General features: G+C 33.6%; 1 protein-coding gene across 2 annotated transcripts; it reads right to left on the minus strand.

Annotated features, from left to right (window-relative positions):
• Positions 1–245: 245 nt before the first annotated feature.
• Positions 246–16,581, minus strand: LOC149780058 (ubiquinone biosynthesis protein COQ4 homolog, mitochondrial-like). 2 transcript variants are annotated; one of them, XM_089936812.1, is made up of 6 exons: positions 16,421–16,581; positions 10,374–10,523; positions 8,534–8,630; positions 4,319–4,421; positions 2,528–2,751; positions 246–768 (listed from the first exon to the last, which is right to left on the minus strand). In XM_089936812.1, exons 1-6 carry the CDS (start codon positions 16,548–16,550, stop codon positions 594–596), a joined length of 879 nt encoding a protein of 292 aa, XP_089792938.1. In that variant the 5' UTR covers positions 16,551–16,581; the 3' UTR covers positions 246–593. The 2 variants fall into 2 exon arrangements, with proteins under 2 accessions (XP_089792938.1, XP_089792939.1); XM_089936813.1 differs by lacking the exon at positions 16,421–16,581 and adding an exon at positions 16,270–16,324.
• Positions 16,582–17,274: the final 693 nt, after the last annotated feature.

Consider the following 17,274-nt stretch of genomic DNA (forward strand, 5'->3'; position numbering starts at 1 on the left):
ACCATGTTTATGATGGGCATTGAGCTATACAAAATTTAGGGCAATTATTTAGACAACATGGCATCTAGATGAATTCTTAATATTTTGTGTGCAGTTGTTTTTTTGTTTTTTTTGTTGCTGGCACAAAAATGCAGCCAAGGTTGAATTCTCAAATACTGTCTGCCCAAAGAAACTCCCTTTTCTAATTCTTTGACATCTGAGGTTTTATTCCTGTGGTTTAGAACTGTCAAAAAATAGAATACAAATTTCCTAATCAGCCCAGTTTTTATTTCTACTTACATACTTCAAAAGTACGTTACCTACTGAACATTCCAAGACATGTTAAAAGTAAAAATCTTTACACTACATTTCTGCAACAGTATATGATGCTTGAAAAAGCTCCAAATGATAAAATGTGAAGTACAGTACAACTTGAACAATGAGATGTATGTACCATTATTCATCTCATTTGATTATAGGAACAGAAGGTAAAGTCTTATAATTAAACACACATACATAGTTGAATTCATTTTTAATACATCAATCATAAAATAATTTCTTGTAATAGTGGTATAAAGGAGAAGAGAATAATAAATTACATGAAAACATTATATTCAAGAGGAACCAGTTTTCTTGAACGCTGGAGCCGGTTCTATATTAAGTTCTTTTCTGAGTTCTATAAGATCCTCTTCCCAGTGTTTCTCAAAATACACAGCCATCAGAAATTTGGTATTAGTAGCACAGCGGACTGCCCATGGCAGATAAGTGCTTATGTACCATTGTCTGTGTCTGAAAAACCACGTAAATTTATAAATTAAAAATAAAATATATAGGTAATATCGGTAAATTCAAAACCAGATGCTTCAGTATTAATTCTGCTTATCTTTAAAGTGGCGTAAAATGTGAAATGTGAAGAAATCACAAAATCTTGTTCAAGTAATCTTGAATTATATATCTTAACTGTGTCCCTATACTGTAGACGTGAGCTGTATTAAAAAAAGACAAGTGCTTGGCCAACTGTACAGACTGTCAGTTAACTTTACATGCTGGCAAAGCTAATCACTGACAAAGTGGCTTGCCATGCAATTTCATGCAAAGTTTACTGAATGACAGAAAAGACTGCCAACTAAGACATAGACAGTGGCTTGGAGAACCTAACTACATACCTGAATTACCTAGAATGATGTATGCTTCACTTGCATTTAAACCTTAATACATTACAATATGGATTAAAACATATTTTCTAAAGGCAAGTAAAGTTTATTTGTGAATTTTTATACAGCAAGGTGTACAAATCATAAATTTCAATTTCACACGAACTGAATGCAAGCATCTGTCAGTCATGATGAAATTTCCAAGACAGAGCATATTATTCAGTACAGGCAAATTTACTTATGCCCTAACAGTGCATAATGCCATCCTTTCTGAATGTAGCCATGATATTGTCTAAACTCATACATATTCATTTCCTTTTAATTTACTGGGGTTTTTTTTCTTCATATGCAGTTGGATAAATGAGCTTTAAATCAAATGCCTCTTGAATGATAAGTTTCATAACACTGTTTAGGAAAACAACTTTTTCATCACCTGAGCTGCAACATTTGCAAAAGTTCTAATTTTTCACTGTATGCTTGTACATACATACATACATAACTTTTGTAAATTTTATTCATGGCTGTAAATGGTAGCGATTATCTTTAGTTGATTTATAATACTTGCATAGGTTCTATTATAAGATTAAAAAGGTAAAATTGCATAGGCTCAAGTCTTAGGGGTAAAACATTACTATAATGATATCTACTCTGGCTCAAGTCTTAGGGGTAAAACATTGCTATCTCAGTATCTACTCAGCTCAAATCTTAGGGGTAAAACATTACTATCTTGATATCTACTCAGGCTCAAGTCTTATGGGTAAAACATTACTATAATAATATCTACTCAGGCTCAAGTCTTAGGGTTAAAACATTACTATCACGATAGCTACTCAGGCTCAAGTCTTAGGGGTAAAACATTACTATAATGATATCTACTCTGGCTCAAGTCTTAGGGGTAAAACATTATCCTGACATCTACTCAGGTTCAAGTCTTAGGGGTAAAACATTAATATCTTGATATCTACTCAGCTCAAATCTTAGGGGTAAAACATTACTATCATGATATCTACTCAGCTCAAATCTTAGGGGTATAACATTACTATCTTGATATCTACTCGGGTTAAAGTCTTAGGGGTAAAACATTACTCTTAGTAGTAAAACATTAATATCTTGATATCTACTCAGCTCAGATCTTAGGGGTAAAACATTACTATCTTGATATCTACTCAGGTTCAAGTCTTTGGAGCAAATATTAATATCACGATATCTACTCAGGCTCAAGTCTAAGGGGTAAAACATTACTATCATGATATCTACTCAGCTCAAATCTTAGGGGTAAAACATTACTATCATGATATCTACTCAGGTTCAAGTCTTAGGGGTAAGACACTAATATCTTGATATCTACACAGCCCCAAGTCATATGGGTCAAGGATTGCTATAATGATACCTACACTGGTCCAAGTCTAAGGGGTCCAAAGGCTGCACCCATAATGCACATAGGTAGTCTTGTTTGAACAGCTTCAAACCACTTTACTGCAACCTCTCCCAACATATTAGGTTTCATGCCAAGAATTGTGTGAAACAGATCATGGACTTGACGATAGCGCAACATTACGTACATCAGTTCTTCATCATCAACAAAATGCACTGGAAGACGGGCATCAGGTGAAAATCCCTATAAGATGACAGTTTTTGAGATACAGGCATCAGTGTTCATTTCATTTACAAAAGAGTGCCATATCCAAGGCAGTGATTTTTTTATCTTTTCCAGTACCTTCTTCAACTTTCCACTATACAAACAAGTTGTTTCTTTTAAATAATCTATTATACACCAACAGCTTAAGTCAGGAAATAACAATTCCTATGTCCAGCTAGCATCGGAAACAAAAATCATTCCTGGCAAAGTTAACATTAATGTAATGGTTCATATTTGATATAGAGAACATTCCTGACAATTTTCTATGAATCTTTCTCCCCAGGTTAGTAGGTTAATATATGAATTATTCCAACCCCCACATTGGCAGCCAGTGCTTTGATGAGAGATATTTTTCATATCCAGGTATTTATGCCTAATTACACCTAACTGGTAAAGATCAAGTTTTCATCTCATTCAAATAAAGAAACATCACAATATCCAGTGGTAAAACTGCGCTTTAATCACATTTCAAAGACCAGCTTCTGAAAGAGCCAAACAGTCTTAGATGACTAGGTTGTATTATTTGTTACATTTTCTTAATGATATGTTTATGTATAATTGTATTTTGCAACTGACCTAACTCCAAAATGAACTTCACTGTGTACAGGACTTCTTTTGTAAAAAATATACTACATAGCTAACATTCCTCTGTGAGTACTGATTATATATTAGGATCATTATCAATGGAGGTAAAACTGTTTATCTTAATATGTGCCTAAGACATTGGTATTCACTCATGGAAAACCTGCCCAACTTGATGCTTGCCATGTTCTTCATTTTAATTTTAGTAATAGACCTTATCTTGTTGATGACTTAAAATGTTCTAGAAATGAACTTTTGGCCCTCATCCTGGTTCTATTTTTGTGTCTTATCTTTTTTAAATAATGTTGTTTACTTCAGAAATTAATTATTCTTGCCCTAACATCTTGATGCAGAATCAGTCTTACTGCTGTGTTCAGTTTGTGGGTGGAATTATTTATTCAAGTTATTATTCACTGGAAATACAAAAAGCTCATCAATAATATTCTTGGATTGAAACTTTAATTTGGAATAATAGAGAATTTAGATAAGGACAACTTTGCATTAGATTACTGTGATACACCAGAAGACTGTCAAGACCTCATCACAATCCAGGCCACTTGTATATTAGCATATTCAAGACAACAGGCACATCAACACATTCAATATCTGAAATTATTTGTAATACCACTGGAATTCAATTTTAAATTGTACATTTAGACATGTGATAGAACTTTTAGGACTATTTGGAATTTAATTCACATACTGGAAGTTGTTTTTTGTTTTTTAATTATCCTATTTTATTAATAATAATTTATTAAAATTATTTGTTGAATTTCAGAAAACTTATTGCTTTTGCTCGTTTTTGTAACTTATTTTAAGACCATATAGTAATAACACAACCTAAGACCCAAGGCTGAGTCGTAAACCCTTGCGAAAATTATTAAATTTTTACAATTTAGAAGGGTTTAGAAAACATGGTAAAGTTTTAATGTGATAAAGTAGAAATATGAATTCTAAAACTTACATTTTTGCTTAGAAATTTCCAATATTCCTTTCCAAATGTACCCTCTGGTAGGCTTCCAAGGTGGTCAATAGAAACTGTACTGGAGTTAATGACTGGCCTCTCTCTGTAAGAAATGGAATGAAACTCACCACATTGTATGTTGATCATCCAAGGTCTTATTATTATAAAATTATTTCCTAGTAATGGCAGTCTATTGGATCATGGGTCAACGTCATTGGTGCCATTTTGAAATGGTCTTATTAGGTCAGTTTTTACTGACCATGTTTTGTGAAGTCATTTAATAATTTTGGTAAAACAGCCATACTAAATACTGGATCAGCTTCATTTGTGAACAACTCAGTAAAACCAAGGAAAGTGATAAAAAATCTGAACAGACCTAAACCTTTGAATATAAGAAATAATAAGTTTAATTTCATCCTGTCAAACCCTTCAAACATTAGTGATGAATATTAAAGGTTAAGTTCATAGTGAAGCAAGGCCTATAACTCCATAAAAGTTTGCTGGAAAATAATGAAAAATATATTTCACATAGGTCATCTTAATGTAAAGCCTGACACCAAATCAGATTTCAATCCATAACGTCCTTAAAATGTTAGTGAGAAGAAATGAAGTCAAACTGTAAAATTATAAATCAAACAAGGGCCATAACTCTGCAAAGCTTTCCTTTAAATAAAAAAATCATGTTGAGCAAATTTTACTTAGCAAATTAAGTTGTCAATTAAAAGTTATTAAGTACAAACAAAATGTGATGGAATGTGACAGGTGAACATAGGCAACACCATATGCAACCTACATAGACACGGTGTAGGCATCAAAATGCATTGGTTACAAGATATAATGCTAAGAATGTTCTTTTATTTGTGAAAATACTTCCTCAATATCCATAAAGGTTTAGGGGTTTCAGCTGAAGGGACTTCATAATGTGTTTTATACCAAACGCACTTTGAAGACCACAATTAATTACAGTAAACTCAAGTTTTCCATACAACATTTCCTGTACAGTAGCTGTTGTATTTTCTTGTTTTCAGCTACCATTTTTTCAGCTGCAGACGTCTGATTTTCTCATGCTGATACACCAAGGTCTATTCTATGTACCAGTGTAGCAGTTTTGTAAGTCTTAGTACAGCCTGTAACCTTACATAAACCCAATCAAAATATTATACCACAAAACAATGATTTTGCAGAATTTCATCAATTGAATTCAGAATGACATTTTGTACTGAAAATTCATAGAAATTTCACAACATGTGGAAATTTGGCACATATGCCTACGCTAAGATACCATAAGCTGAATATGGCTGAAAATGGTCCAGATGTTTTGAAAATAATAGCATATTTAGAGAGGTGAGTCATGGTGGATGCAGAGCCATATAGTAGACAAGCTAAAAATAGCATATTTAGAGTTTTGAGTCATGGTGGATGCAGAGCCATATAGTAGACAAGCTAAAAATAGCATATTTTAGAGAGGTGAGTCATGATGGATGCAGAGCCATATAGTAGACAAGCTAAAAATAGCATATTTAGGGAGGTGAGTCATGGTGGATGCACATCCATATAGTAGACAAGCTAAATATAGCATATTTAGTGAAGCGAGTCATGGTGGATGCAGAGCCATAGAGTAGACAAGCTAAAAACAACATATTTAGAGAAGTGAGTCATGGTGGATGCAGAGCCGTAGACAAGTTAAAAATAGCATATTTAGAGAGGTGAGTCATATAACAGACCAGCTAAAAATCAATGTCCTCACTGTCTTTGACAATGGCGTATATGCTTCAAAGGTGATGTTGTTGTTGTTGTAGGGTTTAACACCATTTTTCAGCACACAATAGGCTATACATGGCGACCAGTATTAATGTTGGAGAAGAACCCAGAAAGAACCACACACCCACGAGAAGCTACTGACAAGCTTTCTCACATACCCACATAGGCTGAATTGGAGACTCGAACCCATGCAGACAGAGGTGAGATGGCAGTGATCAGTAACGGAGAGCGCTTTAGACCACTCGGCCAATCAGGGCACCCCCCTTCAAAGGTGAAACATGTGTCTAGTGAGCGCTAAAGTAAAATCCAACATATGTTGTTAGTAACAAGGATAATGAGTTACACCAACAGTGTAGTACACACATTAATAGTGAATGGCTGCTCAAAATTTCATGCAATGTTTATGGGACAACTAGACCATACGTACTTCCATGAAAACCCAATAATATACATGTAAAGGCTTGGTACAGCCCTGATGAAATTTTTGTTGTTGTTGTTGTTGTAGGGTTTAACGCCATTTTTCAGCACAAGATAGGCTATACATGGCGGCCAGTATTAATGGTGGAGGAAGAACCCGGAAAAACCCCGGAAAGAACCACCGACCCACGAGAAGCTACTGGCAAGCTTTCTCACATAACCACAGTAGCCGAATCCGTGAAATTTTTGTTTTGCATTTCAAATATGCCAAATTGTCAAAGTATATTTTAAGAAGAATTTTAACTTTTATATATGTTATTTAGTTTAACATTTGTTAAAAATGTATGTATCTCTGAAAGGGTTATGAAAAGCAACATTTTAACAATTAAATGCAAAATAAATACTAAACTGCAAAAGGGTGGTTCTAAGAATTAATTAAAAATATATATTCTCCCCATTGTAGACAAAAATATATATGTCAAGATAATCGCCCCAAAAACTGATAAAGCTTGCAAAAATCATTGAAATGGTGCAATAGTCATATCATTTTATTGACATACATTAACAGGAATACCAATGCTTATTTGCCCAAGTCAAGCTGTTTCTGTGTAACTGTCCCAACAAGATTTCACCAAATACACATCTGAACCCAAATTACAGTGTCTTATCATGACAAATCCACATGATTTTTGGATGAAGATGTAAAATGTTTGGTTTTTCCTTACTGAAGGAGACACTTTACTATGGAAACAACTAAGACCCAACAAAAAAGATTTTATCTGACTAAACAAAATACAGGAGTCAGGAAATTAAAATGGGATATAAATCCATTTTACAAAATTGCCATCTACTTCAGTAAAATTGTATGCTTTCTTAATATGCCCATGATTTTCTTTGCTTCCTTTGATTTGACTCTTGTATGCAAAATTTAATTTTCCCAACTAAAACTGGCCTAAACAGCTGGTTGAAACAATGTTGGTCGTTTGGGTTTAATGTCATTTTGCAACAGAAGATAATGGTGAGGTAAGTCTTTCCTAATATTTTACTTTCAACTGTTTTTTATTTAAAATTTTCCACAAGGATGTTCAGAAATAATGTTACAATAAAAATGGAATTTCACAACTTTCAGTTTCTTTTTCAAAAGAGGTATGGATTGCTTGTTGAACCACGTGTTATGTCATTGCTACAATATTTGTATAACTACGCTAACTGCATGCATAGTCTGACCTAAGATGTTACAATAATTTCTGGCATCTATTAGCTTATCAAGCGAGAAATAAAACCTAACTTTTGTCGATGTGTCTCCATATTTTAACAGTTTGGATTAAAGGATTTTGTAACCTTACTGCTGTAATACAGTTGTTTATAAGGTAACTCCATGTGTATGAGCTATACATGTGATTAGTAACTACATTATTATTACAGGTAACTCCACATGTATGAGCTATACATGTGATTAGTAACTACATTATTACAGGTAACTCCACATGTATGAGCTGTACATGTGATTAGTAACTACATTATTATTACAGGTAACTCCACATGTATGAGCTGTACATGTGATTAGTAACTACATTATTATTACAGGTAACTCCACATGTATGAGCTATACATGTGATTAGTAACTACATTATTATTACAGGTAACTCCACATGTATGAGCTATACATGTGATTAGTAACTACATTATTATTACAGGTAACTCCACATGTATGAGCTATACATGTGATTAGTAACTACATTATTACAGGTAACTTCACATGTATGAGCTATACGTGTGATTAGTAACTACATTATTATTATTACTTCCTTATTGATAACTTTGTTTTCTTGTTATTACATGCCTCCACCCTGACACATCCTAGGGAGATCAGAACCCCAAATCGATTAATAGTATAAATATATTATCTTCCTCAGATGAATAGGAAAGTTCAAGAACTTATAAGGTTTGTATGAACAATTAAAACAGCCATCTCTCAAAAAACTGTTTCCTTCATTTTATTTTTACAATTTAGACTCCTCATAAGTAGACAATTACTCTAAAATTTGTCTCCCAACAGGGTCTTGCAGCATTTTCTGTCTCATCCATCTCAAAGCTGGGTAGCCAGTAGTCTCACCCAATGCGGCTATCATGTCTGGAAAAATAACAGTTTAAAAATCAATCGTGTTTTGGATTAATTTTATCATTAGGCCTCCCAGGTGGCATCTGACTTAATCAAACCACATGATAATATCCAAGAGTGATGAAAAATCATGCAGAATAATGGCCATCTCACTAACTGGTACAATTTACTTTTCTCAAGGAATACTACATTATTTTGTTAATATTTTAACATGACCGACTTGTAATTCAATGCATTGGTTAGTTTGAACCAAAAGCTCATATCTTGTAATTGACTTCATAACAAAATGCAGTGTAATTTTAGATAAAATGTGATAAAAATCACTTCAGTCCTGACTATTATACCCAATATGCAATTTATTAACATGGTAAAAGCCAACCATAAAGGACAGTTTGTTTCATATTACATTCATGCACCATGTAAAACTTTGTAACAAAATATACAAATTTTGAGAATTTACTAAGGCCCAAGAAAATTTATCAGAATCTCATACACAATGAAAATATGTGTAACATCAGTATACTCTTCATCTCTAAGTGGGCCACAAATGATGTGAGGTGGAACTTGCTGCAAAGCTACTTGATAATGTGTCAAAAGAGTGCCAAAGCCAAATACCTTCTCTAACTGAAGTGCCATTACAGCTAATCCAAGAGCTTATATAATCAGTAAAAATGACAATTAGAATCATTGTAGAATCCATACACCAGAACTTTAGTCCTTCTGCCCCTGACAGCAATAAAGACAAAACAAATAAGCTGGCAGATATAACCACAGGACCCAACTCAACATGTGTCCTAACTTCCTTGTTTTAATGCCACTTGCATCGATACTGATTAAAAATAGCTAAGCTTCAAAATCAAAGTGCAGACTAACTTCTCTCTGGACCTCAGTCTCTGATTTTGGCCTCTTATCTGCATGGTCTTGGTCTTCTTTTCACCACCTTTAGAGAAGCTGGTGTTGCGGCAACAAAAACTCATCTGACTCTTTATCCTTCCAGTCCCAACAGTAACTCCTATTTCATAAACTTACACAATCTTTCTGACCCACTTCACAGACTGGATTTAATATTACTTAAAACTTTGGCAGACTATGATTGTTACTTTTCCACCCATTGTCACAAAACTTTAAATGTGGGTCATCTTGGGTGTTCCGCATAAATATTGGGTTACTGTTCACCATTTATTCAACACTAAAACATAGCCAATAACTGACTAAGAATCTACTGTTCTCTAACAACTCAAATTACTAAATGCCTACTGAAGTATAAGGTTGTGAGGCATATAGCCATATCCAGAAAATCACAGATCTCTTGGACTGGAGTTTGAGCTAGAGGTTTTGGTTAAACCACAAATAAATGATGTTACTACTGGCAGTGTTTCATTTCTGATTGGCTGATGGTGTAACTCTATCCAATAAGCACCCCCTCATTGTTGTTTCCTATTGTACTGGTTTTAATAATGGGGTAGGTACTTTGTTTTTATGGAGGGGTTAAAACATCATATGTAACCTTTAGTATACATAAAGTAATGGGCAAAAACTGGATCAATTAGATGCACAAATAAATTTCTTGATTTTAAAAGAAAAAAAATGTTTTTCTTATACCCAAAGGGAAAGAAGTGCTAGGGTCAGCCATGGGAAACAGACAGTCTGCCGACCAGCAACACATTATATTTCTTCTAATCAACCTGAGAGTTTTGTGATCTCCAGGCCTTTAACTCCATTTTCAACCCCCCACTAATAGCTTACTATACTCACCATCCCTTGAGGGATCATATAGTGACATGAAAGCTGATCCAACAGTCAGGAGACCTTTCTGAAACAAAGTTGTTGGGATGTGGCCGGGATATAGTTTGTCATACTGAAAAGATACTACTGGTTCAGGCTCTTCACCCAAATCTGTATTATCTGAAATAAAAATGGAAAGGTATATATTAAAGCTTGTGATACAATAAATCATAACCAGCATATCATCAATATCATCACCCATAATGAACTTGATGTGAAAGATATTGTATCTCATTAAGTTCAGAATGCTGAAAGGTGCTCAATAAACAGATTAATCAATCAATAAAGACTCACAACCATTTCTTAACTATTACTGATAACAATTGGCAGTTATTTTCACTGCCCCAATGGATTAGTGAGTTGGTTTTAACTGCAGGATAATGGATTAGCATAATTTCATGCCTGTTTGTTTTAATGCATAGTATCATAGTATCATAGGTCCATTACCTGGGAAAGTATACCACTTCTCTGTACAGCCACACAAGGCTTTATACACCCCAAGTACTTTAGCTTTTTAACCTTTACTAACAGGGCTGTACAAACTGGACTGCCAAACAAGATCCTAAGCACAATATAACAGTTGGGCAAGTGCTTTACAGCATGAATTTACTCCCCAACTTTTTCCAAAAGTGAACATTGGACATAAGCAGAAAAAGTAATAAATTCCATCATTCCTCACATAAATGCTTCTTTACTTTACTCATCCTCAGCCGAGAATGACAATGGAGAAACTCATCAAAGATTAATTTATTCTGAGTACATCTTTATAATACACACAACTAACATGGGTCACTTAATCACCATCACTGTCACTTACAACAGCAACATCAATAACATGAACTGGTCACCCAGTGTCTGATTCATGTGGATGCATTTTCTAGTACATTTTGGAAAACCAGTTCAAATTTGTACAGGATCATGTGGTGGGTGTGACCACTCAAATGTGTCATGTTTTCTCAGGTTGTCTTAAGTCACCCAGGTGGCAAAATTAATGACCTGATGTTTAAAGTATGAAATGTTGGGCACATGCTATTCTTAAGTTACGTGTTTAGGCTCTAATAAACAGTAAAAAAAAAGAGTGAAAACAACAAACTTTGAAAACTTTAACAAATAATTTATTTCCCTGGAAAAACAATGTAAAAATGAATTATAAGAACTTATGGTTTTAAGAATCAAATCCCAAAATAATCCAAGAATAATCCATGAACTAAATTTCAGAAGTCCCATTAATGAAATATTCTAATGAATTAAGTTAGAGTCCCAACGAAAAATCCAAAATGGAAGATGATGACGTATACTGTAGTCAGGATAGCGCTGACATGTTTACAGTTCTTTGTGAACCACAAAAAATAATATTCCGGTGTTTTAATTCCGAATAAAATTTAAATAAATGTCTTTGTCAAAGAGTTCTGTATGAGCACTCAAGTATTTCCAGGAAAATGAATTAATCTTTTAGAATCCAAATAATTTTAATAGAGATTAAAATGTAACTCCAAAATGGTCAAAGTGAAACACTTCCAGTATCCAAGGTAAAGCCCAAACTGAGATTATTTCTCTATAGACAAAGGCTATACAGGCAAATAATGTGCAAAACAGGGATGCGCACATGAGGGTCACATGATGATATTCCAAAACAGTTTAGAAGGTATTACATGTCTAAGGTCACGTATTCCAGTAATGCCTCAATTTCAATATTATCACTGACACATTAAGAATGAATTATAAAAAAGAAGTTGTTTACTTGATTCTCAATCAAGGCCAGGAACTAGGTCAGCAAAAGATACAAAGTTTGGTATTTACACCTAACAATCGGGTCAAACTAATTTCTGGAAAGTATCAAATTCCTAATAAACAAAATTACATTATTTTGACATGTAATGAAATTAAAAATAAAAATATTTTAAAACTTACAAACAATTAAATTAAATCAAATATAAATTAAATCAAATATACATAACACTATGTTCAAAGTAGATTGAATGCTCTCAAATGGACTTGTGATTACCTGTCCAAGATACAGAGATGCAGCCAGATTTGATATAAATGGGGGAGCAATTCTAAAAAGCTAAATTTTGTTCAAGAAAAGACATGAAAATTGTACTCTACTTTTCAATAGTGAGCATTTCAATTATGCTTGGTATTCTGCCTTTTCTACATCTAAATTCTAAATAATGCAGAAAGAGAGAATGACATGCATGCCGTCTGTTTTTGTCCATCCTGCATGCACATCAGACTCATATTCTACATCATTTTTAGGTTCATACCACTTTTCCAGTTCCAATAATCTGATATAAATATCATTGCCATTGTCACTAAAATCAGCCATTATTTACCAAACAAAATCATCATCTAAAGATGAACATTACTGTAAATCAGCCATTTTGGTGTTAAGGTAGCTTGTATTCTAAACAAATATTTTTAAAACGTCCTTGATGCAAGGTTCAAACTATGACCAAATGTTTGTCCAATCAGATTCAGCTTAACATCCATTCATGTCAAGCCAAAGAACGAAGATGTGTTAAGCAGTTGCATACCAGAAAAGAGGCAAATGTCAAAATAAGTGCTACAATACCTCTACCTGCAGCCTGATTTGTGTCATGACAAGTACATTAATGGTTACAGGTATCAGTTAAATAAAAATGTTATACTGTGCTGGATTCTGAGTTTCCATGTGCACCATGCAAAATTAAATGTCCAAGAGCATGTATACACTGTATGCTTTTTTCAACCTGCACCACACCAACACTTAATCTATTTTTAGCACAAAACTAAAAAGTTCCCTCAGCACACAAGTGATGTTATGTCACATAATATACACTACCTGTTAATTAGCAGGTAAAAAAGTACACTGCCATTGCTATAATTAATATAGTCAGAGGAACACTTCCTTTAGCAATGGATTCCATATACATGCAGCATCAATAGATAAGAACTGAATAAAACTGTGTATTTTAATCCCTGCTTTCAAACTAATTGCATCATTTAAATAAACCTGATTGGCTATTTTGTGAACGCTACAAAAACAACAAACTTGCAAGTTTCAATCTGAAAGAATTACAGGTCAGATGGGGATACACTGATTTCCTAGATAATTATAGGCCTTTGAAATTCTATTACTGTACCAGAAGTAAGGAAATGGCAAAATACCAGAGGTGTGTATATATATATATATATATATATATATATATATATATATATATATATATACACACACACACACATACATATATATTTATGACTCTCTGGTCTTTAAGTAACATAAAAGAGATATAAAAAAAAATTGTACAATTCAATAAATAATATATTTCCCAAGAACACAAAGTGAAAATTTGAAAAGAACTTACAATATTGTGACTTAAATCCCAAATGGTACTAAATGTTCTATCACAAGTCCAAATGTATTATTTTCCAAATGAATTCCAGTGGTATTCCAAATAAATTCTGATATTGAATATGTTGATGTGTCTATAGTCTTGAATATGCCCAAGTGCCAATGCCCTGGAATGCAGTAATGTGATAATAGTGCAAAATAAGGTAAATCTGCAGAGAGAAAATTTTGGTGTGGTGTAAACACTGAAACTGAACTTCAACCAAAAGCCCTACAACTTACAAGAACCTGGGACTGCCATGATGGTTAGGGGTACTAATTCCATGGGATTTAAATACAATGTTCACAATGATATTAAGGTGCAATAGACTGTCAAGACTGTGCAGTGCATTTCTACTAAGAAAGCACATTCATATTGTAATCTATTAAATTTCATATTTTTTTCTTTATTAAACCTACCATATAAATAGGGTTCTAAAAACAGATTATTTAATATTAAAATGTCTGAAGTTTGCTCCCCCCACTAACACCATTTCTCTCACTATATTGGTAGGTAAGGCAGCAGGCAACAAACAAATAAACATTGGGATGACAACAGACAAATTCCTTTATGGTAAGTTTTCCCAACCATCACCACAACTCTTTCTCTCTCTCTCATTTGGTTGGTCTGTCAGCAAATCAGTTTTACCAGTCTCCATCTCTCTGGAACACTTTAGTAATATATGTATGAAAATCCATGAATAAAGCAGCACAGCTGATTTTCACCTGTGTTGTGTGATCTCTCTGGACTCCAAAGAAATGGTGAATGAAACAACTGTATGGTTGGAAGCAATGTTAATTAAATCATAATAATGACTTAGATCAACAGTAAATACATTTAAATGTTTGAATTACCTCTTATTGGTTCATCATTTCGCTTAGTTTTATAGTTTCCATGCATTTCAATATGCCTGCTGGTAAGTGAATGGCTGCACATACAGCATTCAAGAAGCTAACCATGTCTGTTTGTATATTTTTCTCAGTTAAGTCATCTTTTGATGTTTAAATCATTATTGTGTCTTATACTTATTTAATCAATATGATTAAAATTAAAAGTTCAAAAAGGAAAAGCAATTTGTAAATTTACAAAGAGGATTGTATTTAACTAAAAAAGGCAAAGAACATTTTGAAGCAGACATTGGGACCGGATTTGATGAGTTCATTCACTCATTCAATACACAGTTGCCTGTAATTAATCTTAACACCTCTGAAAATGAAAGTCTGTATATTTGTATGTGATAAAAATAAAATACAGGAAAAATGCTGTCTGGCATTTCTGCGCATACTGAATTCAACCGATTGATGAAAATATAATACAGGAATGCTTACCATTTGAAAAGAGGCAATTGTCACTAGAATAATCTGTTCAAAATAATATAAATTTTGGACACAGGGGATACCACCCCCATGTTTTCTTGACTTGCAATATGTCAGCCTAATCTGCACACAGCTTTGAAAAGATGTAATGTTTTTCCATTGGGCTACAGAAATTAAATACATTAGTTTGGACTGTTTCTGTCACCACTTCAGTCGAATAATTAGATCAGGTTTATAGCTACCGGGTAGTTTTAAAAAATTCAGTGTAAAAATGCCCATAAATGGCAAGAGATATCAAACTAATCTTGTAAAAAAGTTAGTAAAGTTCAACATTTTATAAAAATAAGTTATTATATGGAAGATAAACAACAATGAATATGAATGATGTGATATGTTTACAACGTCTTGTTGATGGTGAAAAATTACTAAAGAATTTAGAAACAGACTATATGCCAGGGAATTTCTTGAGAATTTATGTTCTAGCGGCAAGTTGACACGGGTAGCGGACGATTTTGTACATGTGGGACAAATTCTTGTAAAATTGGAAACTTGGATTAAAATGCAGTATTGTTTTAAGGTATATATTTCCATCTTTTATATAATGTATTTATTTGTATGATTCTAAAAGATACATAGCAAATCGGATTTTCTGGGTTACTGGTTCAAGAAGGTCATGGAGTGGATCTTCATGTTGACATGTAGAAATCACATTTTCATATGCATTTGAGTCGAAATGCGGGATGTTTTTGTACATTTTAAGAACAGCACTTTCCTTAATTAAAGTATGATCATTCTTTCTTGATACAAAATGTATTTTTGAACAAAAATAACACGCGATTCAATGTTTACAGAAATGATGCATCATTGCACAGAATTAGTCGACATACAAAATTAGCTGACATGGTCGTCTAGCATGAAAGCTGTATGTTTGATATACCACTCATCACAGACCTCATTTCCCTTTATCGAAAACTTTATACATCATGTGGTGTGGTATATCAATGATACAGCGTACATACTATACATGTTGTGTGTTTAGGAGAGGTTTTTATTCCTGCATCTGATATTCTGACATATTCTTACTACAGTAGCATAATTTCAATGGCCTCTGATATTGTTATTTCTGTCCTTGTGGACTCCACCAATGAATACAAGATAAACTAGTCAGTACACAAACAATACCGTTGACATAAGCATGCTGCACTGCTCTGTGGGATTTTTACCTATTACAGCCGGGATTTGATATATAACACCAAGTTTTCATATCACCACCTGAAATTAGTTCGCTAACTCAGCCTTATTGCACTTTTTAAATATGATTGATGGGACAAACCTTTGTTTGTTGTGTTAGAATAATTGTTCTTCACATGTACTACTTTTGAAATGTCCCTGTTAAAGAGAATCCTCCGAAAATATGCGTATTTAGCATATGAAAACGGTCTACAAATACAGGTCGATCCCATTTCAAGCACGCGCAGAAAGAAACTACTAAACCGGAAACGTTATTTAGACGGTGCAGCTGTGAAAGTATACATGTTGTGCTTTTATGGTACATGTAGATTTGTTCATATACCTGTTAATGTGTATGAATTACAATAGTCATGAATGTCTGTGTAAGAAAAGCTATGATTCAAACGCGGAGTACACTTTTTACTGTTTTTAGAGTCGAAGGAAGACGGTTTTCCTCCATTAAGATAACTAGACCTTCATATGGATGTTGCGCAACTTTAGGTCGTCGGCATGCTCTGTATCCACAGACTCGATGCAACAATTGTATAGTTGGTCCGCTAAATAGCCAATTGATTTCAGCTTCATGTAGAAAATTTTCAGAAGCAATTAATTCAGTACCTTTACATAGTAGGATGGAAGCAAGGAAGTATATTGAATATACATGTAAAGTGTGTAGAGGAAGAAATCATCACACTTTCTCCAAGAAGTCCTACGAGGAGGGGGTTGTAATTGTGCGATGTTCAGGATGTAGAAATCTTCATCTTATAGCTGATAACCTTGGCTGGTTCAAAGATGTTGGGAAAAAGTATATATTTTTGGTTTATTTTTTGAGGCCAAAGAAAATAAATGACGATTTATTTTACTTGTTTTTGCAGCACTCATGCACTAATTAGGTAATTATTTGAAAATGCTTTACACGGGGTTGATTACTTATAATTTACCTATAAATAGGGTATG

This window comes from Sinohyriopsis cumingii, chromosome 16 (assembly GCF_028554795.1).
Source record: "Sinohyriopsis cumingii isolate HCF-2022 chromosome 16, ASM2855479v2, whole genome shotgun sequence".
Lineage (NCBI taxonomy): Eukaryota > Metazoa > Mollusca > Bivalvia > Unionida > Unionidae > Sinohyriopsis > Sinohyriopsis cumingii.

What these genes read in the sequence shown, in the direction of transcription:
- LOC149780058 (XM_089936812.1), bottom strand. Translation starts at nt 16,550, where the DNA reads ATGGGATCGACCTGTATTTGTAGACCGTTTTCATATGCTAAATACGCA. An exon ending in ATATGATCCCTCAAGGGATG is followed by an intron (nt 8,631 to 10,373) that starts GTGAGTATAGTA and finishes TTATTTTTCCAG; the next exon opens with ACATGATAGCCGCATTGGGT. An exon ending in GGAAATTTCTAAGCAAAAAT is followed by an intron (nt 2,752 to 4,318) that starts GTAAGTTTTAGA and finishes GTCATCTTATAG; the next exon opens with GGATTTTCACCTGATGCCCG.